Source organism: Alligator mississippiensis, chromosome 6 (genome assembly GCF_030867095.1).
Source record: "Alligator mississippiensis isolate rAllMis1 chromosome 6, rAllMis1, whole genome shotgun sequence".
NCBI classification, from domain to species: domain Eukaryota; kingdom Metazoa; phylum Chordata; order Crocodylia; family Alligatoridae; genus Alligator; species Alligator mississippiensis.
In genome coordinates this window covers 69,252,957-69,276,813 of record NC_081829.1, presented here as the reverse complement: position 1 = coordinate 69,276,813, position 23,857 = coordinate 69,252,957, and the positions used below count along the sequence as shown (strand labels likewise).

The following is a 23,857-nucleotide window of genomic DNA, read 5'->3' as shown; positions in this document are numbered from 1 at the left end:
GAAATGCTTCCATGGGCCCGGCCCACTGGCTAATAGTACCCCTTAGTATAATAAGGTATATTGAAATATTTTGAAGTATTTCCCTTTTGGTTAGGGCTGCAGGTAGAAAGCAGGGAGAACAGGCAGGCAAGCCTGCAAGCTGTGCAGCTTTCAAGGCCTGCTCCAAGTCCCAGGCACAATCAGGTCCCTGTTGGAACCTGCAGCAGTACCAGACCCACAGCTGGGCTTGTAACATGCTGACTCCAAGGCCATTGTCAGAGCCACACACACCCCTTTATTGAGATGGGGAGAGAGGAGGAAGAAGAAATTGGACATGGAATGTCAGAATCCCATGGACAGACAAGGTTTTTTGGGTAAATCTGATACCTTTTATTGGACCAACTTAAGTAGTTGGAAAAATTCTTAGCAAGCTTTTGGGTATAAATATCATTTATCAGGCTGAGGAAGCATCCACAGCTGATGTGTGCTCTAACTGCAGATGCTTCCTAAGCCTGATGAAGGGTATTTATACCTGAAAGCTTGCTAAGAAGAATTTTTTCAACTATTCGAGTTGGTCTAATAAAAGATATCAGATTTACCCAAAGAACCTTGTCTGCCTGTGTCCTTAGACTAACACGGCTAAAAACCAATACCCCATAATCCCATGGAGTGTCAGGAGCCCCTGCTGCCCCCACCCCCTCTCAGCTGGCATTTAGTTCAAATCTCAGAGAACTTTCTAAATACTGTAAATAGGTGTGGCAAGGCCCTGAATAAAGCAAACACTAGAAAATGGGGAAAAACAGCTAAGCAAGTAATTACAGAATTGAAAAATGTTTAAAATAGTAATTTTATTAGCTTTCCACTGGACTTTACTGTTCCTCAGTTTTGGCTGCTTTCCTTTTGCAGATCTCCCTCTGCAACTTAATGCAGCAATGTTTGAGGCTAATGGTGGCTGCGGATATGTTTTGAAACCTCCTGTTCAATGGGATAAGAACTGCTCAATGTACCAGCAGTTTTGTCCTTTAGAACGTGATCTGGATAATGTGGAGCCAGCAATCTACGCTTTAACTGTAAGTTCTTTTAAAGAAATGTTGAAAAGTCCAATATAGAAATTAGGCAGTGTGTAACTACAGCTTTTAAGGGAGGCTGCCAATTTGACCACCACACTTAGTGTACCCATAACAGTTATGTGTCATAATTATGATCAACATAATTAGGGTGGGAATGTTAGTTTTAATGGCAGCACTGTATTTACAGAAATGTCCACTGTTTCCCCTATGCTGTCATCAATTGGGGCCCGAACCTGCAAGCATTTAGAGTGAGACTGTCCATTAAAGTTACACAGGTGCTTAGGTATTTTCAGGGTTTTGTTTCCCCTATACTGAAAAGACTTTATACATATTTGTATCGAGCAGTAGGAGAAAATGGAGGTAAATAAACAACCCACCCCCACCAACCCACTGCCTAAATAATTAAAAAAAAACCAGAATTGGGCAATACTACTTAGCAGCTGCTATGTCAGAAACTGTTCTGAAAATAATGCCTTTGTTGGAATGTTTCACAAAAGCATAGGAGACCCCTAGAACTCAAGTCATCCATTTACATCAGAGCAATACTGTTGAAGGTGGTGGCGTTATCCTAGAATAAATGAGGAAAATTTGATCCTATTTTTCTAGACTACACGTTCATTCTTTCTGGATCAAATTTCATTTACTTTGCACAATACCATGCTTGATTCATGGTATATTTTTCAGAGAGGAAGGTTACCCTAGCAACTCTATTGGGGTTAAGATTTTCTACTTCTAACATTGTTTTGGCACTTAGAAAGCATCAGCAGTGTTGCAGGTAGCTCAGCGTGTCACACACTAGCCTGTGATCCCTTTCATATGAAAATGTAACATAAAAAAGACCCCACTCAGTGGTTACTTTGTGTACTTCCTGGCTGCAGATTGTGTCTGGACAGAATGTTTGTCCAAGCAACAGTACAGGAAGTCCCTGCATTGAAGTTGATGTACTTGGGATGCCTTTGGATAGCTGCCATTTCCGCACTAAACCCATTCATCGCAATACTCTCAACCCTATGTGGAATGAACAGTTTCTCTTCCGAGTTCACTTTGAGGATCTGGTCCTTCTTCGATTTGCAGTTGTGGAAAACAATAGCTCAGCTGTAACTGCGCAAAGAATCATTCCACTCAAGGCTCTAAAAAGAGGTAACACACTTTGCACACACTTTGTACACAGTGACCAGATGCTGAGCAAGCTGCAGGTGCTCAGCACAGATCATGTTCAGTGCTGCGGCCAGCTGGTTCATACATACATATGCAGGCTGCCCATTGTCCCAAGGGGCTGTTGCAGCAAATGGGATCAACCAAGGCAGAGGGACGGCCTTTCTGTGCTCTGTGTTCCATAGGTGTGCTTGAAAGGAGGATGAAAAGGAAGGTGCTGAGGCTGCCACAGTAATTTCATGTCACACAGGACTTCCTCTACAGAAGCAAATATTTTAAAAAGCATTTAAATTGATTAGTGATGCAACATAACTCTCAAGCAGTTCAAAGCAATCTTTACATGCCCAGGGACATTCATCCATCACCCTGGATCAAAGTAAATGCTGCAGTCCTGTCTACAGCTGCAGTGCATTTTGTGCCTTTGTGTGTGAATGTATTTTGAACACACCACAAGGACTGACAGGGTGAAAAGGGTGTTTCAGTGCCTCCCCACTGCCTGATGGGCATTCCATGGGAATTTTAATACAGCACTATTTGATCAATAGGCTGCCCTTCCCAGCAGGCGCAGGGCAGATTACTGTGAGAGTTACGACAGAACTCCAATACCAAATGCTTGAACATTCATGTTTTCAGCTCACTAATCATGTATCCTGCTCTAATACAGTAAGGTTGACCAGTGTTTGTTGCTGTCCCAATTGCATATTCTTCAGGATATAGACATGTCCAGCTGCGAAACCTGCATAATGAAGCCTTAGAAATCTCAAGTTTGTTTGTAAACAGTCGGAGGATGGAAGAACATTCCTCTGGAAATGCTATGCCTGCCTCCTTGGTAATTTATCTTTTGTAGATGTCAGGTGTATTTGTTCATGTATTCCTAATGAGTAATTGTTTATGATGGTATGTGGACAACTAGAACCATTGTTTAGGCAACTAAAATTGGAAATGGGCATTTGATGGGCTTTCCAGAAACACCTACAGGTTAAATCCTATTATTTCAGCCACTAAGTACAAGGTCTGATAAGGTCCTGATGCAATGACCCCTATCTACCTTTGTAGTTCCCTGCTACTTTTAAATAGGTACTAAAAGTACATAGCTTGTGCACCCCTGGAAGTAAAGTCTACTTTACCTCCCCATGGGGGTCAGGCATCCAGTTCTGTCATTCATTTCAATGGGTAGCACTTCAACACCCTCCCCCCGTGACCTCCAAGAGACAAATCCTCAGGTATTGATGTGCTGCTCCATTTATTCCAATGGGGAATATTAGCCTGTGCTAAAACAAAGTGTCCAGCTACTCAGAATCCTACTTCTCTGACTGAATAAAGCATACATATCTTACCAGACTTTGTATTATTTGGGCGGGCAGCTATATGTCAAAGATGCCAATGTAAGGCTCGTCCCGCATATTGCCTAGCAGTTAGTACACTTGCCCAGGACAAATGTCTTTGCACCCACCTTTCTGATATCCTAGCATAATGCCCAAACTTCCAACCTGTGGGTAGAGACAGTTGTTTCAACTGAAGCTGGTTCACTGGGCAGCCAAGAGCAAGAGTCATGAGTCCAGACAGTGAGCTTGCAAGCAGGAGCCTAACTTGAAGGGCCTAGCCCTGGAAGGGGAAGGGGGTGAGGGTTCTAGCCTGTTTCCAAGGCTGTTTATGCATTTTTACCCAATGACTCCTTAATGACAAATGCAACACAGCCACTGGTACATACAGTCATGCCAGCATATGCACTAGTCTAGCTTGTATTTCAGTCACAAGAGGAGGTGCTAGCCCAGTAGAGTTATTTCAGTGCAAGTGGAAAGAGACTGTAGCCTGGAGGGCCCAAGGTGATCTGAAAACAAATAGTTCCACAGTCCTTGGTTTGCCCACCTCCATCAGCTTGAGCAGGGGGAAGTTCAAGCATGTGAAGGTTGTCTATGTCCCAGTTCCATATATGCTTGCGCAGCAACACCATAATGCAAAATGTACAATCATGGAAGCAAAGGTTCATGTGAGAAGCTGGCTCCCTGAGTCACATGCCTAGGCTATATAATGTATTCACCTTCTGTTCCCTCTTAGCCTCAGCACAGGCATGCTGTCAAGTGTGTCCTAGTGATTAGGCTGTTATTTTTTAGTGTGGGCAATCGAAAGTCAAATCCCCACAAGTGCAGGTGAAGCTAGAACCTGGCTTTCCCAGATTGGCTTTGTCGTGGGTGGGTGCTCTAACTACTAGGCTGCTGGGCAAAAGGTGGGATACACAGACACCCATCTGTCAACTAGTGAATGGCTGTCATTTTTGTTTGACTTCAGTTGCAGAAACTTGGGTGTCGTGGGAACAGTACTGAATCACTTCCAAGCACACGCAGTAGGCATTAAGTTGTATAGGGCAGGATTGCAGTTGCAGAAGACATTTAGCTATGTACATGCAGTTCAGGCTATGGTGTGTGGCTGCTGGGGGACTTTGACTGTAAAAAAAACCTGCATCACTTACACATCTTTGCAGGAAAATTCTGTCCTATGAGTCTAATCCCCACTGATTTCCATAGGAGTTAAGTGCCTAAATGCTTTTGAAAGTCTATTTGCAGCTTAAGTGCCTAAATTGACCAAAAAAAAAAAAAAATCTTGACTTTAGTGCATATCTAGCAATTGCTCCTTATGCTGTATGTTTCACTAGTAGCAACTTAAAAGTGGTATTACAGGTAAAACTTAGTTTGATCCTTAAATCTGATTGCGTTCTATCGTGACTAGGTTGTCCAGTGTCTGCCTGTTTCCTCACAAATGTATCAGAAGCAGTTCATTAGAGACCAGAAGTGATTTAAGTGAGGGGTGACCAGGCTAGGGCACATGTGCCACAAGTGGCACGCGCAACCTATGTATGAGGCACATGGCAGATCAGGGAGTGGAGCAGGCAGAGCAACAGATCCAGGATCTAAGTGGCATTTGGGGAAGACACAGGGCTTAACTTGTGATATGCCTACCAAAAAGGGTGGCCCCCACTGCTCTGTCTTCTGATTCCACCACTGTGACAGAACTTGTTTCTGAACTGGGTACAAGCTGTGATACAGTTAATTTATGGCAGGCAGGAGCACTGGATTTCTAAATTGATTTGTATTTATTTTTAAATGCTTATTAATCTGTTTGCTGCTGCCTAACATCTTCAGTGTGTCAAGTAATGTGTATCTGACAGGCAGCAAACAGATTAAACAGGGAATATAGTCTGCAGCATAAGCCAATACAACTTCATCCAGTAAATTCTGGATTCAGCCAGAAAACACGCATCAAGTAATGGAAAATCTACCAAATCCCTGGGGAAGCTCTTCCACTGTCTAGCTACCCCCACTGTTAAACATATTTGCTTTATTTCAACTTTTTCTGTTTTCAACTGCCAGCCCCAGTTTGCAGGTTCTTTTAATGCATAGATTAGGAGTCTTGAACTAATCAGAAAGCTCCCTGTGCAGGTTCTTCTGTAGACTGGGTTTTCATTGTCTGTATAATCCAATATTTTAAAAACAATTAAATAAAATTGGTCAAAATGTCTTTTGAACAGCTGTTTGACACAGAGGAGAGGAGAGCTTCAATGACATACAAGGTTACAATTCATGGGATTCTAGGCCCAGAGCCTTTTACTGTTTTTAATATAAGTGGAGGGACCACAGCAGCACAGCTTCTTCACCAAGTAAGTTTGCTCAACTTGCCTTATATTCACCAGAATCTACAGTATCCAGTTGCATGCTGATCACAATCTAAAATGCTTATAATTAGAATCACTGCATGCAGTAAAATTGTTACTGATATTTTTCTTGCTATTTCAGAGAATAACATGTTGCTTTGTAAGTCTTTTTCCCAAGGAATTAAATACCTTCTATACCTACACCATCAGTGAAGCTTTCCAATACCTGGCCTCTGGTGAATGACATTTTAACTATGAAATGCAGTTCAGTAACATTTCTTGCTGCAGTCTGCAATCTGTATTAGTTAGTTTAATAAATAGTTTGCTAAAATTATTTGGAGTTGCATGCGGTTATTTAGTTAAACTAGAAATTCCACATGAGAACATTTCAGGTATTAACAAATTCAGTTCTTCAAAGATTTCCTCCTATCTTTCATGGTTTTGTACAGATTAGATATAAGAGCTTTTGCAAAGAGCATGATGAGATTTTCTTATTGCTGTGCTACCTTACCCTACAAAAGCTCAACAAGGGTAGAACTCAACTTGGCCTTCACTTAGAGCAGGGGCGGGCAAAATACAGCCTTCAGGGTCATTAAAATATCTAGAAAATTAATATTTATCTGCTCCTGGTTGCCTGTCAGAGATGACAGAAGCCAGGGGCAATAGGACCCAGGGAGAACTGACAGGATGCAGCAGCCCAGCCCCACTCCACCCCAGCCATTTTCCTGCTTACTGCCCCTGCACTGCTCCAGCACCACATGGCTCCTGGTTTTATCGCTGGACCGGGGAGCATGCACCGGTACCTTGGGGGGGGCAGGGTGTGGGAAGGGAGAGAGAGAGAGAGTGTGTGTGTGTTTGTAGGGTGAGTCCCACAAGCACACCCCACCATACACATGCACCCCCCCCACACTGCCATACATACAGACCCCACCCCCACACCCCAGGCACCCTCCCCCCACACAACCCCCCAACCCCATACTCAGCCACCCCCCTCATATCCACACAAACCCACATGCTCCCTCACCCCGCACCCACACTCTATACCTATCCACCCCCCACAGACACACCCACACCCTCCCTCACACCCCACACAATATTTAAGAGTAAGACTTCATTTTAAGCTATTACATACTCACCTCTATGTACACTACATGAACACATGTAAACCAGAACAAAAATATTTTTTGAAATCAGATTAATGAATGGTTTAGATGTTTGCCCTTTAGAATATAACTTGGTATTTTCTGGTTCTGAGATTGCAAAACCCCTTGCTGAAGGAGTACTTCTGGGGTCAAGGGGAGGGACTTCTGGTGGCAAAGGTCAAGGGTGAGGGGGCAGGACTTGTAGTTACAAATGGTGACCAGGGGGCTTGCCACAACTCGGTAAGTGGCCCTCTGGCAGAAATAATTGCCCACCCCTTACTTAGGGGGAACACAGAGAGTTGTAGGAATGATGGTGATTGATTGGTGATTCTCTAGTTGCTCTTCTTGAGTTGGTGTTGAGCCACATGTGGTAGGGGTGTGTGAAACGGGCCATATTCAATTCAGATTCGGCCCTAATCAGAGATAGTGATTCGATTCATTGATTCAGACATAGACACAGCTTTAAATGTTTTTTCTACATACCTCGAAATACCTGGCGCAGCTCCTGAACACTGTGATGCTGGGGCAGATGGAGCATCCCACAGGAGCTCAGAGGCCCCCCAGCGTGCTCGGTGGTGAACCCGGAAGTGGGCCGGAAGTAATTCCGTTCCACTTTCGGGTCCACCATGGAGCGCTCTGGGGGAGCCCCTCCACGCGCCCCCAGCTTGGCAATCAGTTGTGGGGGGGCCCTTTCCTTCCCCCCCCCAAACCAGAAGACACCAGTTGCCAAGCTGGGAGGGCGCGAGAAGTAAATCAGAAGTGCTTCTGGTTCACTTCCGGGTCTGCTGCTGAGCACGTTGGGGAGCCCCCCGTGCTCCTGTGTTACACTCCATCTGCCCCAGCGCTGCAGCATTCACGAGCCACCTGGTACCTCAAGGTATGTAGAAAAAACATTTAAAACTGTGTCTATGTCCGAATCTCTCCGAATCGATTTGGAGGGCTCCAGTTCGATTTAGAGAGATTAAAGGGTCTCCTGATTCGATTCGGAGATTCAGCCAAATCTCCACTGAATTCAATCAGGGACCGAAGCTTCTCACAGCCCTAGTATGTGGAATATAGTAGTTTGCTCTTGGAGATTCCTCTTTCAGTGAGACAAAAAAAATGAGGCTAGAACCCCTCATAATGAGGACCCCAGGCCATTTTTCATAATTAAAGGTGTTGCAATATATTTCTATTTGCATGGCTATCTACATAACTTATAGTTTACACAGGGCGTGTCTACACTTGCATTTACAGCATCTTCAATTTACTGTGCAGTAAGTGGGAATAGGCTGGTGTCTACATGTGCAGACATTAAAGAATATTCACGTTGTGTGTGGGCTGATTTGCAACTAAAGTTAGTCCCAAGTCAATCCACATACACAGTTTTACTGAGCAGTAACTATAATCCGGCATAAATTTGATTCCTGCATGATGCCAGCTCAAGTTGGCATAAGTCACTATATTTACTATGTAGTATGGGTGTGCATGTGTAGATGCAGACCCATGTAAATGAGTATGTGTAGTCACACCCCCAGTGTATCTAATTTGGAGTCAGTGGGAGCTAGTGATATAATGCACATTAAAACATCATCTATTAATTGTAGAAGTTTTTCCAAATTACCTCCAGAGAAAGCATTGAGCTATTTGAAAAGAATTTATGGCCTGGCCAGAAACAATTTCATATGAAAGTCCACAGACCAAGTTTTTTCTAGACTTGAGGTTCCAGTAGCTCTGAAATGCATCCGAATTTTGAGATGCCTTTTCTGTTCTTCTCGTTGCTTGTTTCAATTCTAACCCATAGTATGTGGATGTGATAAATGCTGATTAAGACAAAAATATAGTTATACTTGAATTTAGTTCACAGAGAGGTTTAGATTCAGAAAAAGTGTAAGCAGGAACAATGCCTGCTGACTGAATTTATTTCACAATCTTCATGTTAGTGTGTTATTGGGAAATTGTTTTAATAACATGAAGGTGTTGCGAAGTAGAACAATAACATGTTAATTTTTATACTTGTCTTCATTTCAAGAGCTCAGAGCTCATAATCCTAACAAAATACAGCAATGTCTCTGCACATACAGTCAAAGATAAGGTTCTGTGTTCTGGAATGATTGATCTGCATAGTTTAGGGTATTTTTCCTGGTCTTTAGAAACAGAGCACTGTTTTGGTCTGGAACAGAATTGCAGGAGCACAGTGAAACTTTTCTGTTAACACGCTTTCATTCAAAGGCTTGCAATAGAGTGGTGTTCAACAGCTACACAACCTAGTCACACTTATGTCAGAAGAATCAGCTGTGCCTTCCTGCTGCCAGTGAGGCAAAGCAGGTATAACAGAAGCCAAGATCTGGCTCACTGCATAATTATTTTGTTCATCTCTCTCAGCCCATTTTCAAACTACACAATGGGATGGCTGATGCTTTGGCAACCTTCAGTCAAAATGTCACATCATTCTTTCGGTTTGTTGTAAATGTTAATAGTTAATGGTAAGCTTAAGTACTACAAGCTTTGATATAACAAACACTATTGTCCTATCTTCCAGTCCTTCCCCCCATAGCATCTCTTGTCTGAGATTATTGTATACTATTGCTTGACTGAGTCAGTTTGAGAACTACCAACAGAAGTTAGTCACCTGTGAGCAACTGAACAATGTTAAAAGTTGAACTGTTAAAAGCAAGGGTTCTTCTCTGGTGCTGACTACTTGCTCAGGCAGCATATTCGCTATTAGTATTTCAATGTTTAGCCCACAGATATGAGAAGAAATTTTTTTCCAAATGACCGGCTAAGCTGGTTGCCCTTGTCACAAGGGCAAAGCTTTTCTGTGTAACTGTTTATGTAAGAACATCATAGAAATACAGAATAAAAGTTAGAGGGCTAAGTTCATGAGTAGAAAAACCTAAAACCCATTAACTCATCAGGGTTTGTTATTCTAGCAGTGGGAAAAAACTGTACTGTCCTGGGATTATGAATAGATTGTCTGGCCAGCCAAAATGCACAGAAATAAGCTTAAGCTGTATTGCCTTGTCTGTAATAACTGAATTACTCAGTCTAAAAGAATGATACATTACTCTAGAATAAGAGCACTGAATAACAAACAGCACATCAGAAATGCTTGTGCATGTCGTGGTTATTGAACAAGTGGTCAATAAAGTGTGTTCTATGCAGATTCATTCATAACTACTGAATAGTGTTTATGTTTAGTATTCAAATTGCTGTGTGTTCTGGTTCTGTCTCAGATCTTGGCTTCCACAAAGAGCACTGAATCATCGTGTGCAGCAGACTATTTTCTGATGGAGGAAAAATCATTTATATCTAAAGAAAAAAGTGACTGCAAGAAACCGCCATTCCAGAGACTCATTGGTCCTGAGGAAGTGCTGGTACAGATTTTAAATAGTTGGTTCCCTGAAGAAGGATATGTTGGAAGAATTCTCTTTAAAACCCGAGAGGAAGTAAGTCTCTTCTGCGAAAATTGTCAGTTACACATGTAGTTAAAAATGATGACCTGAAGAGAGACAAAAGGAGCACGATATCCGTTTTGATAACTGGAAGTTAATCCCATTGTTATGTACAAAACTGAAAATCAATGCAACAGCTGAACAGTCTCCTCCCCCGCCTTGGGCCCGGGCCCACTCCTTCCCCACCCCCATCCCCCGCGTTGACCCCAAGCCTGCTCCTCCCATCCCTGAGTGGGCCTGCAACGGCCTAGCTTCTTCCCACCCTCAGGCCTGATCCTGCCCCACATCGGGCCCGGGCCTGCTCCTCCCTTCCCCCCACCGCAGCAGGAGGGACGGAGGAAGGGGCCCGGGGCTCCCCCACTCATTCTTGACAGGGAATCGCACCCCCCCCTGCCGTGCTCCCTGGAGGTGGAGACAAGGCCAGCAGGGCTGGCTTCACCCCCCCTTGCAGGTAATGCGGGGGGGAGTGGACCCAGGCCCAAGATGGGGGGGAAGAGAGTGCGCCCGGGCCCAGTGCGGGGGGGAATGGGCCCAGGCCCAATATGGAAGTGGGGGGCAGTAGGCCCAAGCAGGGGAAACGCTGGCTTGCCGTGGTGGGGGAACTGCGGGCCCAGCCCAATGTAGTCGCAGCAGCAGCCAGGGGGCGGGGGGACCGGGCCTCCTCTTCCCCTCAGGCTCAGGCCCACTTCTCCCCCACCCCTCCCCCATGGGGAGGAGGAGCAGGCATGCTGTGGCATCGGCACTGACGCGGGGCCAGGGGAGGACTGGGCCCGAGCCAGGGGAAAGGCCAGGCTGCTGCGGCACTTGCGGGGGGGACAGCTGTGAGGGGAGGAGCAAGCCTCCTCCCTGTATCGGGCCTAGGCCCACTCTTCCCCCACCCCCGCTCCCCCACGTCAGCCCCGAGCCTGCTCCTTCTGTCCCCCCCCGCTGCCACCCCAGCTTCTCCCCACCCGTGGGCCTGGACCCCACGCAGCAGGACGAAGGGGGAGCCAGCCCAGATGGGAGGGCCCAGGGCTCCGGCCCTGCCCGCTCCCCCCGTCATGCTTGACGGACAGCCAATCAGAGTGCTCCAAGCATGGGGGAGCACCGCGCGGAGGACCGGACAGAGGGTGGGCTGGCTCACCCACCCCGGTCTCTGCAAGAGGCAGAGCAGTGGCAGCATGGGGCATTAGGTGGTGGCACCCCATCCCAGCCTCCTCCCCCCATCATTCTTGATGAGCAATTGTCTAGTAATTCCATATTTGTTCAGTTGCTCTCCATACAAAGCTCAAGCTCTTTTTTCCCCTAAAAACATAAGCTAAAAGCCATCTAGGAGCAGCTGAGGATTTTGTTCTAGAAAACACCAAAGCATAGCAATCTCTGTTTTAGGCAATGGAAGTACATGAAGAACTGCCTGGAGAAAATTTCCAGTTGGGGTGCTGACACATGTGAGCTTTAGGGAAAAGGAAATGGCTCTGGCTCTTTCCCCAACCAGCTGTTCTCTCTTTAAGACTGCTTACCAGCTAACTTGCAGTCTCAGGACTAGAAACAAAGTATCTGCAAAGGTACCAGGGAACAAAAAGGCTCAAAGCACCTTCCTTTCTCCCTGGCAACTGTACAAATTAAACATTTAGCTGGAAGAACATATATAGGAGAAAAAAAACCCCAAGCCATCTGGTCCTCTGCCCATTTCTGGTTCTGCACAGCACTACAGGTTTCAGAAATGCACATTGAGAGTGTTAACTTGGCCAATGTTTATAGAGAACAATTGTGTTTACTGAAATGCAGCCATAGAAACAGCAAAATCTGAATTCCCAGGATGTGATAAGAGCCTCCTCTAAATTCAATCATTGGTACTTTTCTGATCTCGCACATTTCTGATTTTTTCCTTCTCTTCACATTTTAATGCAGAATTTGAATGAGAGAAACTTCTTCCAAGAGGAAAAAGAAGAAGCAAATATCAGCTCTGAGGATGATAGTTTCTTTGTTCAAGTGCACGATGTTTCCCCAGAGCAACCTCGCACTGTGATCAAAACCCCCCGATTTAGCACAGCTCAAGATGTCATACAACAGGTATGAAACATATCTTCCTGCTTCTTGTTTCCAGTCAGTAAAAGTTCCCTGTCCGTGTACATAAGTTTGGTTTCATACAAAAAGTGGGTTTTTTCATAGTTACTGGGCTAGATCTTCATTGAAGGTCCCTCATTTCTGGGAATCTGCCCAGTAAACACACTGGGTTCCTTATGTTTTGCTTTCCTTTTCTTTAAACAGACTCTTTGCAAAGCCAAATATTCCTACAGCATTCTGAACAATCCCAACCCGAATGACTATGTCCTCTTAGAAGAGGTGACAAAAGAGCCAACAAACAAAAAGTCTTCAACACCTAAACCGTCTCAGAGGATTCTCTCTGATCAAGAGTGTGTGTTCCAGGCTCAGAGCAAGTGGAAGGGAGCAGGGAAATTTATCCTGAAGTTGAAAGAACAGGTTCAGGTAAATGATTAAAAACCCTTCTGTAAAATACACAAGTGGCATGTGAGCAACATCTGAGAATGGCAAATAACATGTCCTAGCAAAAGGAACATGGTGAGAGGTCAGATCATGTTTTGTTTCATCCTGAAAGTATAAAGTTGATTCTACTTCATTTTTGTACAAGCAACATGGCTAAATTATGTAACTCATCAAAAAACGCCGCGCCCCCCCCCCCTTAACTGCAGAATTGGTCATTCCAAGCTACCGAGAAGACAGAGTGGGAATGGAAGGCTGAATATTTTACCCATTGTAATATTATAAAAGCCTTAATCTGTCTGTCTGTCATTAACACTGTGTTTACACTCTGATGGGCTGTCTGAATCAACCGATCAGAGTACTACAAGAGCGTTCGGGACAGGAGGCAGTGGCGGCACTGTGCCACCATAATGGCAGCGATGGAGCAGATGGCCTCACCCATCGCTCTTCCCCTTGGCCTGAGGCAGCAGTGACAGAGCAGACAGAGAGGTGAAGCCCTGCCCTCCCCCCCGGCCATGCTCCCTGGAGGTGGCAATGAGGGAGTGGGGAGGGGGGGCAGAGGGGATGGCGATGCAAACTTCCCCCCCCCACCTCTGGGGAGACGGCAGAGGGGCGGTGTGGTGGGTGGTGGTGCTCCATCCCCGCAGGGCCTCCCCCCACCCCCATCATTCATGGGAAGGTGAGGAGCATGTGGGGGGGGGGGAATGGTGGCAGACCCAAAGGAGGGAGGGGGAAGCGGGCCTGGACCTGATGCGGCTGAGGGGAATGGGGCCAGATGTGGAGCTCTGTCCCCCCCATGACAGCGGGGACTGAGGTGCCAGAGCGGGTGGGTGAGGCCAGCATTGCTAGCCCCGGGTGCACGGGGATGGAGGTGGATCCAGCCTTGCCACCACATACAACAGCACCCCATGCCACTGCCGCCTCCGTGCTGGCGGCGCAATGCTGGCCTTGCCCCCCTGCTCTGGTGCATGGGTCCAGACACAGGGTGGGGTGGGGAGTGGGGTATCATGGGGCACGGGGTGGCGCCACTCTGTCCCCGCCCCTTCCCCCATCAGTCATGACAGACAACAACAGGAATGGACTGGGATGACAGCACAGGGTGGTGGGTGGTGGCGTTCCATCCCCACCCACCCACCCCCGTCATTCTTGATGGGCAATTGGCTAGTATGATATTACAGTACAATGAGCAAACTCCTGCTGTGGAATGTTTTCACAGGCAAGCTCCCACACAGGGAAAGCCTACATGTTTATCCAAGTAATACTACTACTGCGAGTGAGCTACCTTTCCATCCTGATTCTGCTAGAGGCTAAGTGTCCTAACAGATGTTCATTTCAACGTTCTACTGAACTCCAGAATTCAAGGCTACACAAGCACTTCTAAGAGACACCTCTTCATTTGGCAGGACTGCAAACAAAATAAGTCACTAAGGGCTCCTATACATTTGCAGGGAGGCTGCTCCAACATGCTGTAATTACAGTGTGTTGGAGCAGACTCGATTAATCAAGTCTGCAGGACCATAATAATTACTGTGCTCCAGCAGACTCCAGTCCCACATGTATCAGTGTCCCTGACAAATGGTGATAGGGCGCTTTAAATTAAAGCTCATTCAACAAGCTTTAGTTCAAAGCACCCAGCTGACATTTTTCAGCACAGGGACGCTTATACACATGACACATGGGGTGCTTTTAATTAACACAGCTTCCCTTCGCACCCCTGCCTCCCAGAGCTCAGGGGCAACCAACATGGGTTCACTGGGGGCAGATCCTGCCTGACTAACCTGGTTTCCTTTTATGACCAGGTCACCAAGTCCTTGGACGTGGGCACTGAGGTGGATGTCGTCACGGCCTTCAAGAAGGCCTTTGACACTGTTTCTCACTCCAATGTCATAAAAAAACTAGGCGACTGTGGCATTGATGCCTACACAGTCAGAGGGGGGACAAATTGGCTAGATGGTCGCACCCAGAGAGTGGTGGTGGATGGGTCATTTTTGACCTGGAGGGATGTGGGCAGTGGAGTCCCCCAGGGCTGTCCTGGGGCCTGTACTGTTCAACATCTTTATCAGTGATCTAGATGTGGGTGTGGAAAGCATGCTGTCCAAATTCGCTAACAACACCAAGATGTGGGGCGAGGTGAGCACGCTGGAGGGGAGGTACAGAATCCAGCTAGATCTAGACAGGTTACAGAGGTGGGCGGATGAAAATAGGATGGAATTCAACGCAGACAAGTGCAGGGTACTGCATCTAGGGAGAAGGAACCAGCAACACACCTATAGTTAGAGAGAAGGTTCAGGCTGGACATCGGGAGGCATTACTTTACGGTTAGGGCTGCCAGGCTCTGGAATGGACTCCCAAGGGAGGTGGTGCTCTCCCCTACCTTGGGGGTCTTCAAGAGGAGGCTGGATAGATATTTGGCTGGGATGTTATGACCCCAGCACTTGGTCCTGCCCGGGGCAGGGAGTCGGACTTGATGATATGTTTAGGTCCCTTCTGACCCTAAGCACTATGACACTATAAATGCCTAAAGACTGTAAACAGGTGTTGCATTTCTCCCAGGAAAAAGCCTTCTGTGCCAGGATCCTACAGACATTCACATCCATTGTGCCGCTTTGTGCACCTGTGCGGTGTGCCAGAGAAAAATGCTGTGTCTGTAAGTTACTGCAGCTCATTTAGTTTAATTGCGGTTTGTTCCAGGGACAAGCCTGCCAGGCTGTGGGCTCTCCCTAGGTGGTTACTGGCAGAGGAGCAACAATGCAGCTTGGAAAGGCTCTATATGCAAAGGTCTGTGCCACTGCTGTTTTGATTCAGGTCAAAACCACCTCAAATGGGACATCTGTTTACAGGCTAAGTCTCCAAGATGAAATATTTCTTCCATCATTCACTTCACTGAATAGAGATCACTTACTTGAAAACCTGCTGGTTACCTCAATGCTTATTATCTTTCAACTGGCTGCCTTGCCCCCCAGTAGGATTCTACAGACCCTCTGAGTCTTAAACTCTCACCACCATCTTTCTAGTTCTCCTACTGTTGTAAAACAGAAACTTCAGACAAGGACAGCTTCACAATGATAAATGCAAGTTCCTGACGTTTCATTTCTTGTTACTTGCTGGCTACTGGAAAAGGTAGCAGTGCTGATGTATCTGGACCACTTAGAGAGACCTACACACTGGGTGCAGCCACAGCATGGAAACTACAGTTCCCTTTCCCCAACAGACATTAATATTTCTTCTGCATTGTCCTACAAAAAATATATCAGGAGCAAAGTTTGAATACAACATATCTGATATTTATAATGCACGAGTCATTAGTCTAAACATATCAAACTTGCATGTTCTTTCTCGTGATTCTTGTACATTTATTTTGAAAATTGCTGCTACTTGCTTTCACATGAAATTAAAACTATATTTCCAGTTTGAACTACTAGCAAGATGATTTTTTTGTTTTTGTTTTTTTTACAGGCAGCACGGGATGATAGAAGAAAAGGCATTTCATTTGCTAATGAATTTAAGAAGTTAACCAAGTCAAGCAGGCAGTATAGAGGTTTCATATCGCCCCCTCTGCAGACTTCACCAGATGGTACCCAGAGCAAAGATGAAAAATCTGCATGTAGTTTGACATTTAGTGACATCATGGAATAACACCCACAATTAACTGCAATATGCTCTATTCAGGTACAACATCTCTACTACTTGTTCGTTAATTGTACGCTTAATTTTCAAGGCATAATTTGTACCATATTTTTTTCAAAGGGGTACTTAGTAAGCCATAGTAAAGTACAAGAAGTAATCAGAATAGTCCATTAAAATCTTATGGGTTACTGCATCATACTGGCATATAGCCATCCATGTTTCTGTATTCTGGTAGTGCTATCTAGTCAACATGATTTTAAACTAAGATAAATTAAAAAGTGCTAGGAAATCTGCTTTGACTCCTGTACCTGCATAGTCCTAAAATCTGTGGAGTAACTGGTCTAACAATAATCCGCTTTTAAAAAAAGACCAAAACAGGACCACTTAGCATGCTGCCTGGCTTTACAGTGCACTGTCCCAGCAAATTCCAGGGTTCACATACTGCTCTAAAAGGGGTTTAAAGGCAAGTGTTTAAACATCCTCTTTTGCATTATGGGGCAGATTAAACAGGAGCATCAAGATGAACTTTTCTGTTTCCTTGCTACAGTTGTTTCCAAGTACATTCTTCCCCTTTTAATTTCATTTCCTTTGTTTGTGACAGCCTAATGCTGAATTGTAGCTAAGGCTGTCCTTTTTATGCACGTAATGTTATAAGAGAGAGCAGTATTTTTTTAATGTAATGTTGTTTTAATGGAGAATAACTTGCCATTTTGATTACTTGTCCATTGGTTTACAGTGACCAGATATTTCCATGGGACTGTCCACAATAATCCCAAGGGATTTCCTAAATTTGCAACTGATTATAAATGGACAAGAAACCTGTTTTTGGTAATCCCACTGCAAGTGAATCAAAGTTCCCATATTTCCTTTCCAGTCATGCCCAGCTATCCAGATCCTGCTTATATCTATGTCATGCTATCAAACTTCAAGCAACAACATTTCATTTACAAAATTCCTTGCAAGATTATCTCACTGTACACAGCATGTGTTTATGTACTTTTATTTAAATTAAAATGCCACGTGGTCTCTCCCTCTTTCTAGGTGATTATAAAGCCTTAGAATGGCAAAACCAAAAAGTCAGATGGAAGCCATGAGAAGCAGAGTAAGTGATGAAGACAGATCCCGGTCATATTCCCTCTTCTTCCACAAGCCTTTTCCCTTGTTTGATAACTGGAACCTACATCACTGATTACTGAATTAACATCCCTTTCTGCAGTCGATGTGAAGGAAACTGCTTAGGCCTAGACTACTCAGCAACAAGCTGACCTGCACTAAGTCATTAGTCCAGACTATGCTTCCAGAGGCAGGCCTGGGAATGCAGAGTGGCATGACATTGTTCCTAGTGTTTGGAAGGATGACTCCAGCATTTGGGAGAGATTTCTTTCTGCCCCACTGTCTGCAGAGTCTGGAGAGGAGGATTAAGCAGGCTTTTGGATTGCTTGTATGTAAAGCACGTGGCTTTTAACAAAAGATATTTTAGTAAATTGCCTCAAGGGAAACTAAAGGCAGAAAATTAGAACTAGACTGTTCTGTTTTGTGTATTATAGTAAAATAATGCACTTTTAACTAAAGGCTCCTGTTAAACACTGTGCTAGGTGACTGTAAAAAGATTTTAATATGCTGTAACTTTCTTGGTATCACAGATTTAATTTTGATGAATATATACAAAATACTTCATAGTTATTTATGGATTATTTACTTTCACAAAAAATAATAATAATGTATAGCAGCTATATACACCTAACTGGTAGTGATACTTTGACAAGGAACAATATTTTCTTTATCCAGCTTCTAGTTTTCCAGACCTGTTTAAAATAAAAATGAATATTTATTTTCATGTTGCAAGGTATGTGCCACTATGTAATATATTTATCATACCTTACTTATTAAAATTGAAGAATTCTTAGAGAAAAATTATTCACTTTTCTAATGTTTCTTTTCAAGCAAAAAAAGTAAATGTACCCTTTTAGTAGCTAAAACTGACCCAAATTTAATGGCATCTGGAAAAATAAAATTGCTTAAAATTTCACTTCTGAGTTCACACTAAAATTGTTTCTTAATAACATAATGGAATGGATGGAAAAGTAATTTAAAATTGTTCATCTGTAACATTAGTAGTGCAGTTCTCCAAGGTATTTTTTTAATTGAAGAAAAATTTTTCTTAAACCCAGAGAGTATAAAGAACACCTGGACTATTGGATTTATTTTTCAATATAAACCTTGCTGTTTTTGTTTACATAGAAACACTGTTGTAAAGTTTTGTACATTTGCTGAAATACTATTCTTTCAATATTTTAAATAAGTTGTTAGCTATGGGTGTCTCTTTTCCTTTTGTGCAAGTAATTAGCATGCTAAGTGTTATTAACAGTAATTTATACCAACTTGTACACAGCTAAAACATCCATCCTAACAGTTTAACTGTGGTGACTAACTTGCTCTGCACACGCAAGTCCCTGAATGGCATTTAGGGAGATAAGTCATGCAGTGAGCATTCATTTCGTCAGAGGTCTTCTGTCCCTCAACATGCCCTTCAGCTCTAGCAGAAAAAGCTGCTGTTTCTAAGGAGATCACATGTAGTGCAGTTAAAGAGATGTTTGCTTATCACTTGGAGAAGAGTAAAAGGTCCTGATTGCAATCTTGTAACAATCCAGACAAGATAAAGAGGTACTGAATCCAATACATTTAAAGTCAAACAGAAGAAAGCAAAGTCATCAGTATATTTCTAAACATAAAGGAGAAGCTGCATGCTGCCACCACAAACCAATGTGGGAGTGACCATCCCCTTGTACGTGCGCAGAAAGTGCCCCCTTGAGGCCATTTCCAACGTCTTTAAAAAGTTGAATTAATAAAAAAAAGCAAACCTGCTCATTGCTGGCCTGGCAGCTCCTTCAGCAACTGGCTCCAACACCAAGCATCAGAACTGAAAGATACTATTTGACAAACAACTTATTGGGAGATTTAAATCTCTCATTAGCCCACTTGAAAAATGCAGTAAACTACTAGCTAAGCCTCTTCCAGTATCTGATTCCATTTTGAAATTTAAGGAATGAGCAATATTTTCAAGTAAACCACTTTAGTTTGCCACTTCTCTAAAACCACTGAAGAAGATTAAGGGTAAACTTTTCCAAGTGTCTCAGGAATAATGTAGAAACTTATGTCAGTGACTTTACACGAGATTTAAGTACCTAACCTGCTCAGGTTTTTATTTAAAAAAAAAAGTATCTGCACCGTTAGGTGCCAAAATACCCTTAAAATCTGGCCTCTGGGTGCTTGTGTCTATTTTTAAAATGGAACTTAGTCTCTTAAGTTATTTAAGCATGCTTGAAAATTTTAAGTGACATCTTCAGAATCTGAAGCATCTTATTTGTTCACTGGCAAAATGAATAAAAGCAGCTTTCCTTCCCTACCCTGTTCTTCTAATGCTTCTAAATTGGATTCTAAAGTAATCAGCCCCACTGCTTGTGTGATGTATGGGACATCGGTCTCCACAGGATTTGTACAATGCAGGACTGAGAACAAGTAAAATGCTAATGTGACAAATCATGCATAGTTCTATATGTACCTTGCCTTTTCTTTTGGGTCACATTTGTATTGATAGATTGCACAGTTTTAACTACTGTAACTTTCATATGACCTTTGGATATAACTCAGAAGAAGGTCAGATTTTTTATTTTATTTTAGAGGTTCTAAGTCTTTTTTCCACTTCTATCACAGTGGCAGTTTCACACTATTTATAACTTTTTTTTCCTTTATTGTTTGAAAAATGCCTTTTCAAGCATGACTATTTTTTCCTGTAAAGATTTTACACTTTTCCATTTGGTTAATGGATTTTTAACCCTATTTCTAATGGCAATGAAAACTGGTTTTCAAAGATGACTAGTTCCTTCCTTCAGGATCTGGGAAATATTATCATTAGTGTCAGCACAGGGCTAGGAGAAGCATCTGTTCATTTACTAGAGATCTGGCAGACAGAGCACTCCCATGGGCAGGCATATTTCAAACATTTTCAGTTCCCATTGATGCTAGAGTTAGAAAAAGAGGGTGACCCTCTCCAGGTTTTAACATATAAAGCAGGTAAAATACTAACCTAACATCTGGTAACCATTAAAGAAGTGATGGATTCACACTATTCCCAATTAGCGCACACTAGCAAAGTGTAAAGTGTGATCTATTAATAAAGATACTTTCCTTTGATGGTTTAGTTAGCCATGCACTATTGTCATGAATCAGCCAAAGAATAAAAGCAACTTACACTGCTGCACAATCATGGCAACAAGAAGAACATCCTAATATTTTGCTAATACATTTAAAACTAATATGCATTTAATTAGAGGATGGGCATGCATATTTTTTGTGAGGCTATTAATGTAATTTCCAGTTTTCACCCCTCATTAATGTACATAAATGGTGTTGTTTAGTTTTAAAGAGTCACCAGCCAGCCACCAGCTGCATTTTTTGGTCAGTGTTTTCTTTATTTTTGGACAGAAGAAATCAGAGGGAAGCATTCAGTCCCTTAAAAAAGACTGTATAGCAATAGTGCCTAAGTGTTAAAGAGACTTTTTTAATGTTTTATTAATACAAAGGTAGAGTTGACACTGAGCTGTGGGATAAATAGTAAAACTGATCTTGCTTACCCAAAGGATTTCTTTCTTCAAGATTCATGTCATGGCATATAAACATTTCTGGTTCTGTCTCCTTCTGCACTTCAGGCTGGGTGCCTGGTCATGGGAACCTGTGGGTTTAAATTAAACACATACATTCTTATTCTTTCTTACAAATTACAGGAACTCATTTTTTATAGCACAGTTGCAAAAAAAATGTAAATCCAGCACAAATAATAGACCCTTTAAACAGCAGGAACCCAATTTTTCATTGTGATGATGCAGCAGATTGACTAATGCTTTTGTAACTGAACAGCCTCTTTTAAAGAACTTACCGCTCAGTCTCATGGGATTTATTTATAACAAGGTTGAACTGTATATACCTCCCGGAAACATGCAGCTGACAAACAACAGCAGGATTGAACATACACAGTCCAAATTTGAAAAATCACACGCTCCCTGCTACTTTGTAAAGAAAACATTTTATTTTTCATTAAACTAGTTTAAAATATTTTACTTTCCTACCAATGCTTGTATATATTTGTTTTATTTATACTGAGTGGTAACATCAATGCATATTCAGGACTGAGCATTGGTATCTCGAACTCCTGGCTCTATAGCTACGCAACGGTTTTCAGAATTGGATTAGAACATGGTACAGGCGCTCAATGGAGGTTTTTTTTTTATTATGACCATTCAAAAATATGGGCTTAATAAAATATAAAATACTGTCAGATTTTTAAATACTGAAACCTAGATCACTTTTGTTTGTAGTTTTATTACCACTGACATTGCTTGGGAGTATCTTACTAACCATCTCTTGACAGTGACCTGCTTCTAGAGACCACTGTTAAGTTAGGAAAAATAAAATATTTTAATATGGAAGTCTTTGAACATTTTAAGTTTACATTCTCTTTAAACTCACAATTAAGCTTTTAAAAAGAGAATTATCAGTAACTTTTAATTTCTGCATGAAGCAGTGTCTAGTCTGAACAATTTTAGCTCTAGCTCTCACAATGCAGTTGAGCTTCAACAGAAGTTTATTGTTTTTCACTGTGTTGTTTTTAAGTCTTGTAAAATTTAAATTTCTTTCAAGGTAGCCCATTAGATGTAATGATGGTGAAGTGTCACCTGTCCATGATAAATATTTTGTAAGTGTTACAGTGCTTCATATTTAGTGAAGTGAATAAATAAAATGCAAACAAAAATAAATGCAACAGCAGTAAATATTTCTCTATCCAATATATATATAGGATATTTCAAACTGATTTCCTATTTGTGCAGTTGTCTTCATTCTACTACTTTAAAATACATCAGCTTTTTGACAATGGAAAAGTACTTTGTGCCAGTCTTCATATAGTTTTGAATTTATATAAAGCTGTATTTTAAAACTGACTTTCCACCTGGACTACTTTCGCTATGCCAACTTGAAAAGTCAACTTGTATTTGTATATGTTGGAAGAATAAATGGTTTGAGATATCGATTTCTATTTCTGCTTCTCCAAATCAAGAAAATTATTGGTAATGGGATGCTCATTCTAAATATTTTAGAACTTAAAATCACAACTATTCTGGAGTAATTTAAGAACTAAAGAATCAGAGCTACTTGCATGCTAAGGAGAGGCATTTTACCCAGAAAGTAAAAAGTGCATGGAGCACACTTTGTACAATGCTGCACATATTAAACAGGCCCTTTTTTTACAATCACAGTTGAAGGAACCTCAAGGGTCATCTGGTCCAACCCCCTGCACAAATGCTACTCCTACAAACAGTTTACATGGTGAAAAAATACATTTTAAGATCTAATTTATGGCCACTCACAAAAATGTACTTTAAAAATAAAATCTTTGTGCATTTGTGTTGTATTATGTAGAATTATTTAAGTTATTTTGATGGAAAATTAATGGCATGGTGATAAAAAAATGCTTCCTACAAAATGTCACAGTAAATATATATTATTATTTACATCAATAACATTTAAAGGCCTCAAATTAGGTCCTAAAATAAACAAACACTTTCAAAGTACTGCAGGTTGTTTGGTGCATGGGAAAAAACAGCACAGATTTGAAACAGTGCCTCAGTGGGATACATCACACGCTGCATCTGTAACAGGCCTATGCTACAGAACAGTTCTTTGGAAACAGTGACTTTCACTTTCAGATTATTTCATGTATTGTAAATGTTATCTGGAAAAAGCTAACATAAAAATGATTTAAAACATAGCTGCTTCTAAGCTAGAGGTTCCCAAACTTTTTCTTATTGTGTACCCCCTTCCAGATTTACCAGCTGCCTGCATACCCCTACCAGCATACAGTTTGTATTTTAACGACTTGAATGCCAAATATTATTATAATGAAAATGAAATCCACCATTACATAATTTCTCCCATGTACCCCCCAGAGATGTCTTGTGTACCACTAGGGTTATGCATACCACAGTTTGGGAACCTCTGTTCTAAGCCAACCCATCAAATGCAGTAGTAGAAAGTACTCTGAAGACATAGGGCTTTAAATCTTTGCCTTGAGCCTCTCCAGAATCCTTGCCATGGTGCTAGTTTATTGAAGGTATCAATGAATGCTTCATTCACCAATGTCCAAAACATCAAAATAGAGTAGGATCCCTTCAGCCTTTGGAATGGGATGCCCAAGTACAAAGAATTCCAGTGGACCGGTACATACCAGAGGGATTTCAGTGAAAGAAAACAACAGTAAAAAAT

At 42.5% G+C, this 23,857-nt stretch overlaps 1 protein-coding gene across 2 annotated transcripts in view; it reads left to right on the top strand.

The window, feature by feature from the left end:
- PLCE1 (phospholipase C epsilon 1) overlaps positions 1-22,625 on the top strand; it is a 358,483-nt gene extending 335,858 nt beyond the window's left edge. For both annotated transcript variants that reach the window (XM_059729969.1, XM_019484254.2), the window contains 9 exons: positions 886-1,049; positions 1,928-2,189; positions 2,915-3,033; positions 5,731-5,859; positions 10,211-10,423; positions 12,320-12,481; positions 12,680-12,898; positions 16,370-16,582; positions 17,582-22,625. In XM_059729969.1, coding sequence (XP_059585952.1) covers positions 886-1,049; positions 1,928-2,189; positions 2,915-3,033; positions 5,731-5,859; positions 10,211-10,423; positions 12,320-12,481; positions 12,680-12,898; positions 16,370-16,549 — 1,448 coding nt within the window. In that variant the 3' untranslated portion in view covers positions 16,550-16,582; positions 17,582-22,625. The remainder of the gene's footprint in view (positions 1-885; positions 1,050-1,927; positions 2,190-2,914; positions 3,034-5,730; positions 5,860-10,210; positions 10,424-12,319; positions 12,482-12,679; positions 12,899-16,369; positions 16,583-17,581) is intronic.
- Positions 22,626-23,857: the final 1,232 nt, after the last annotated feature.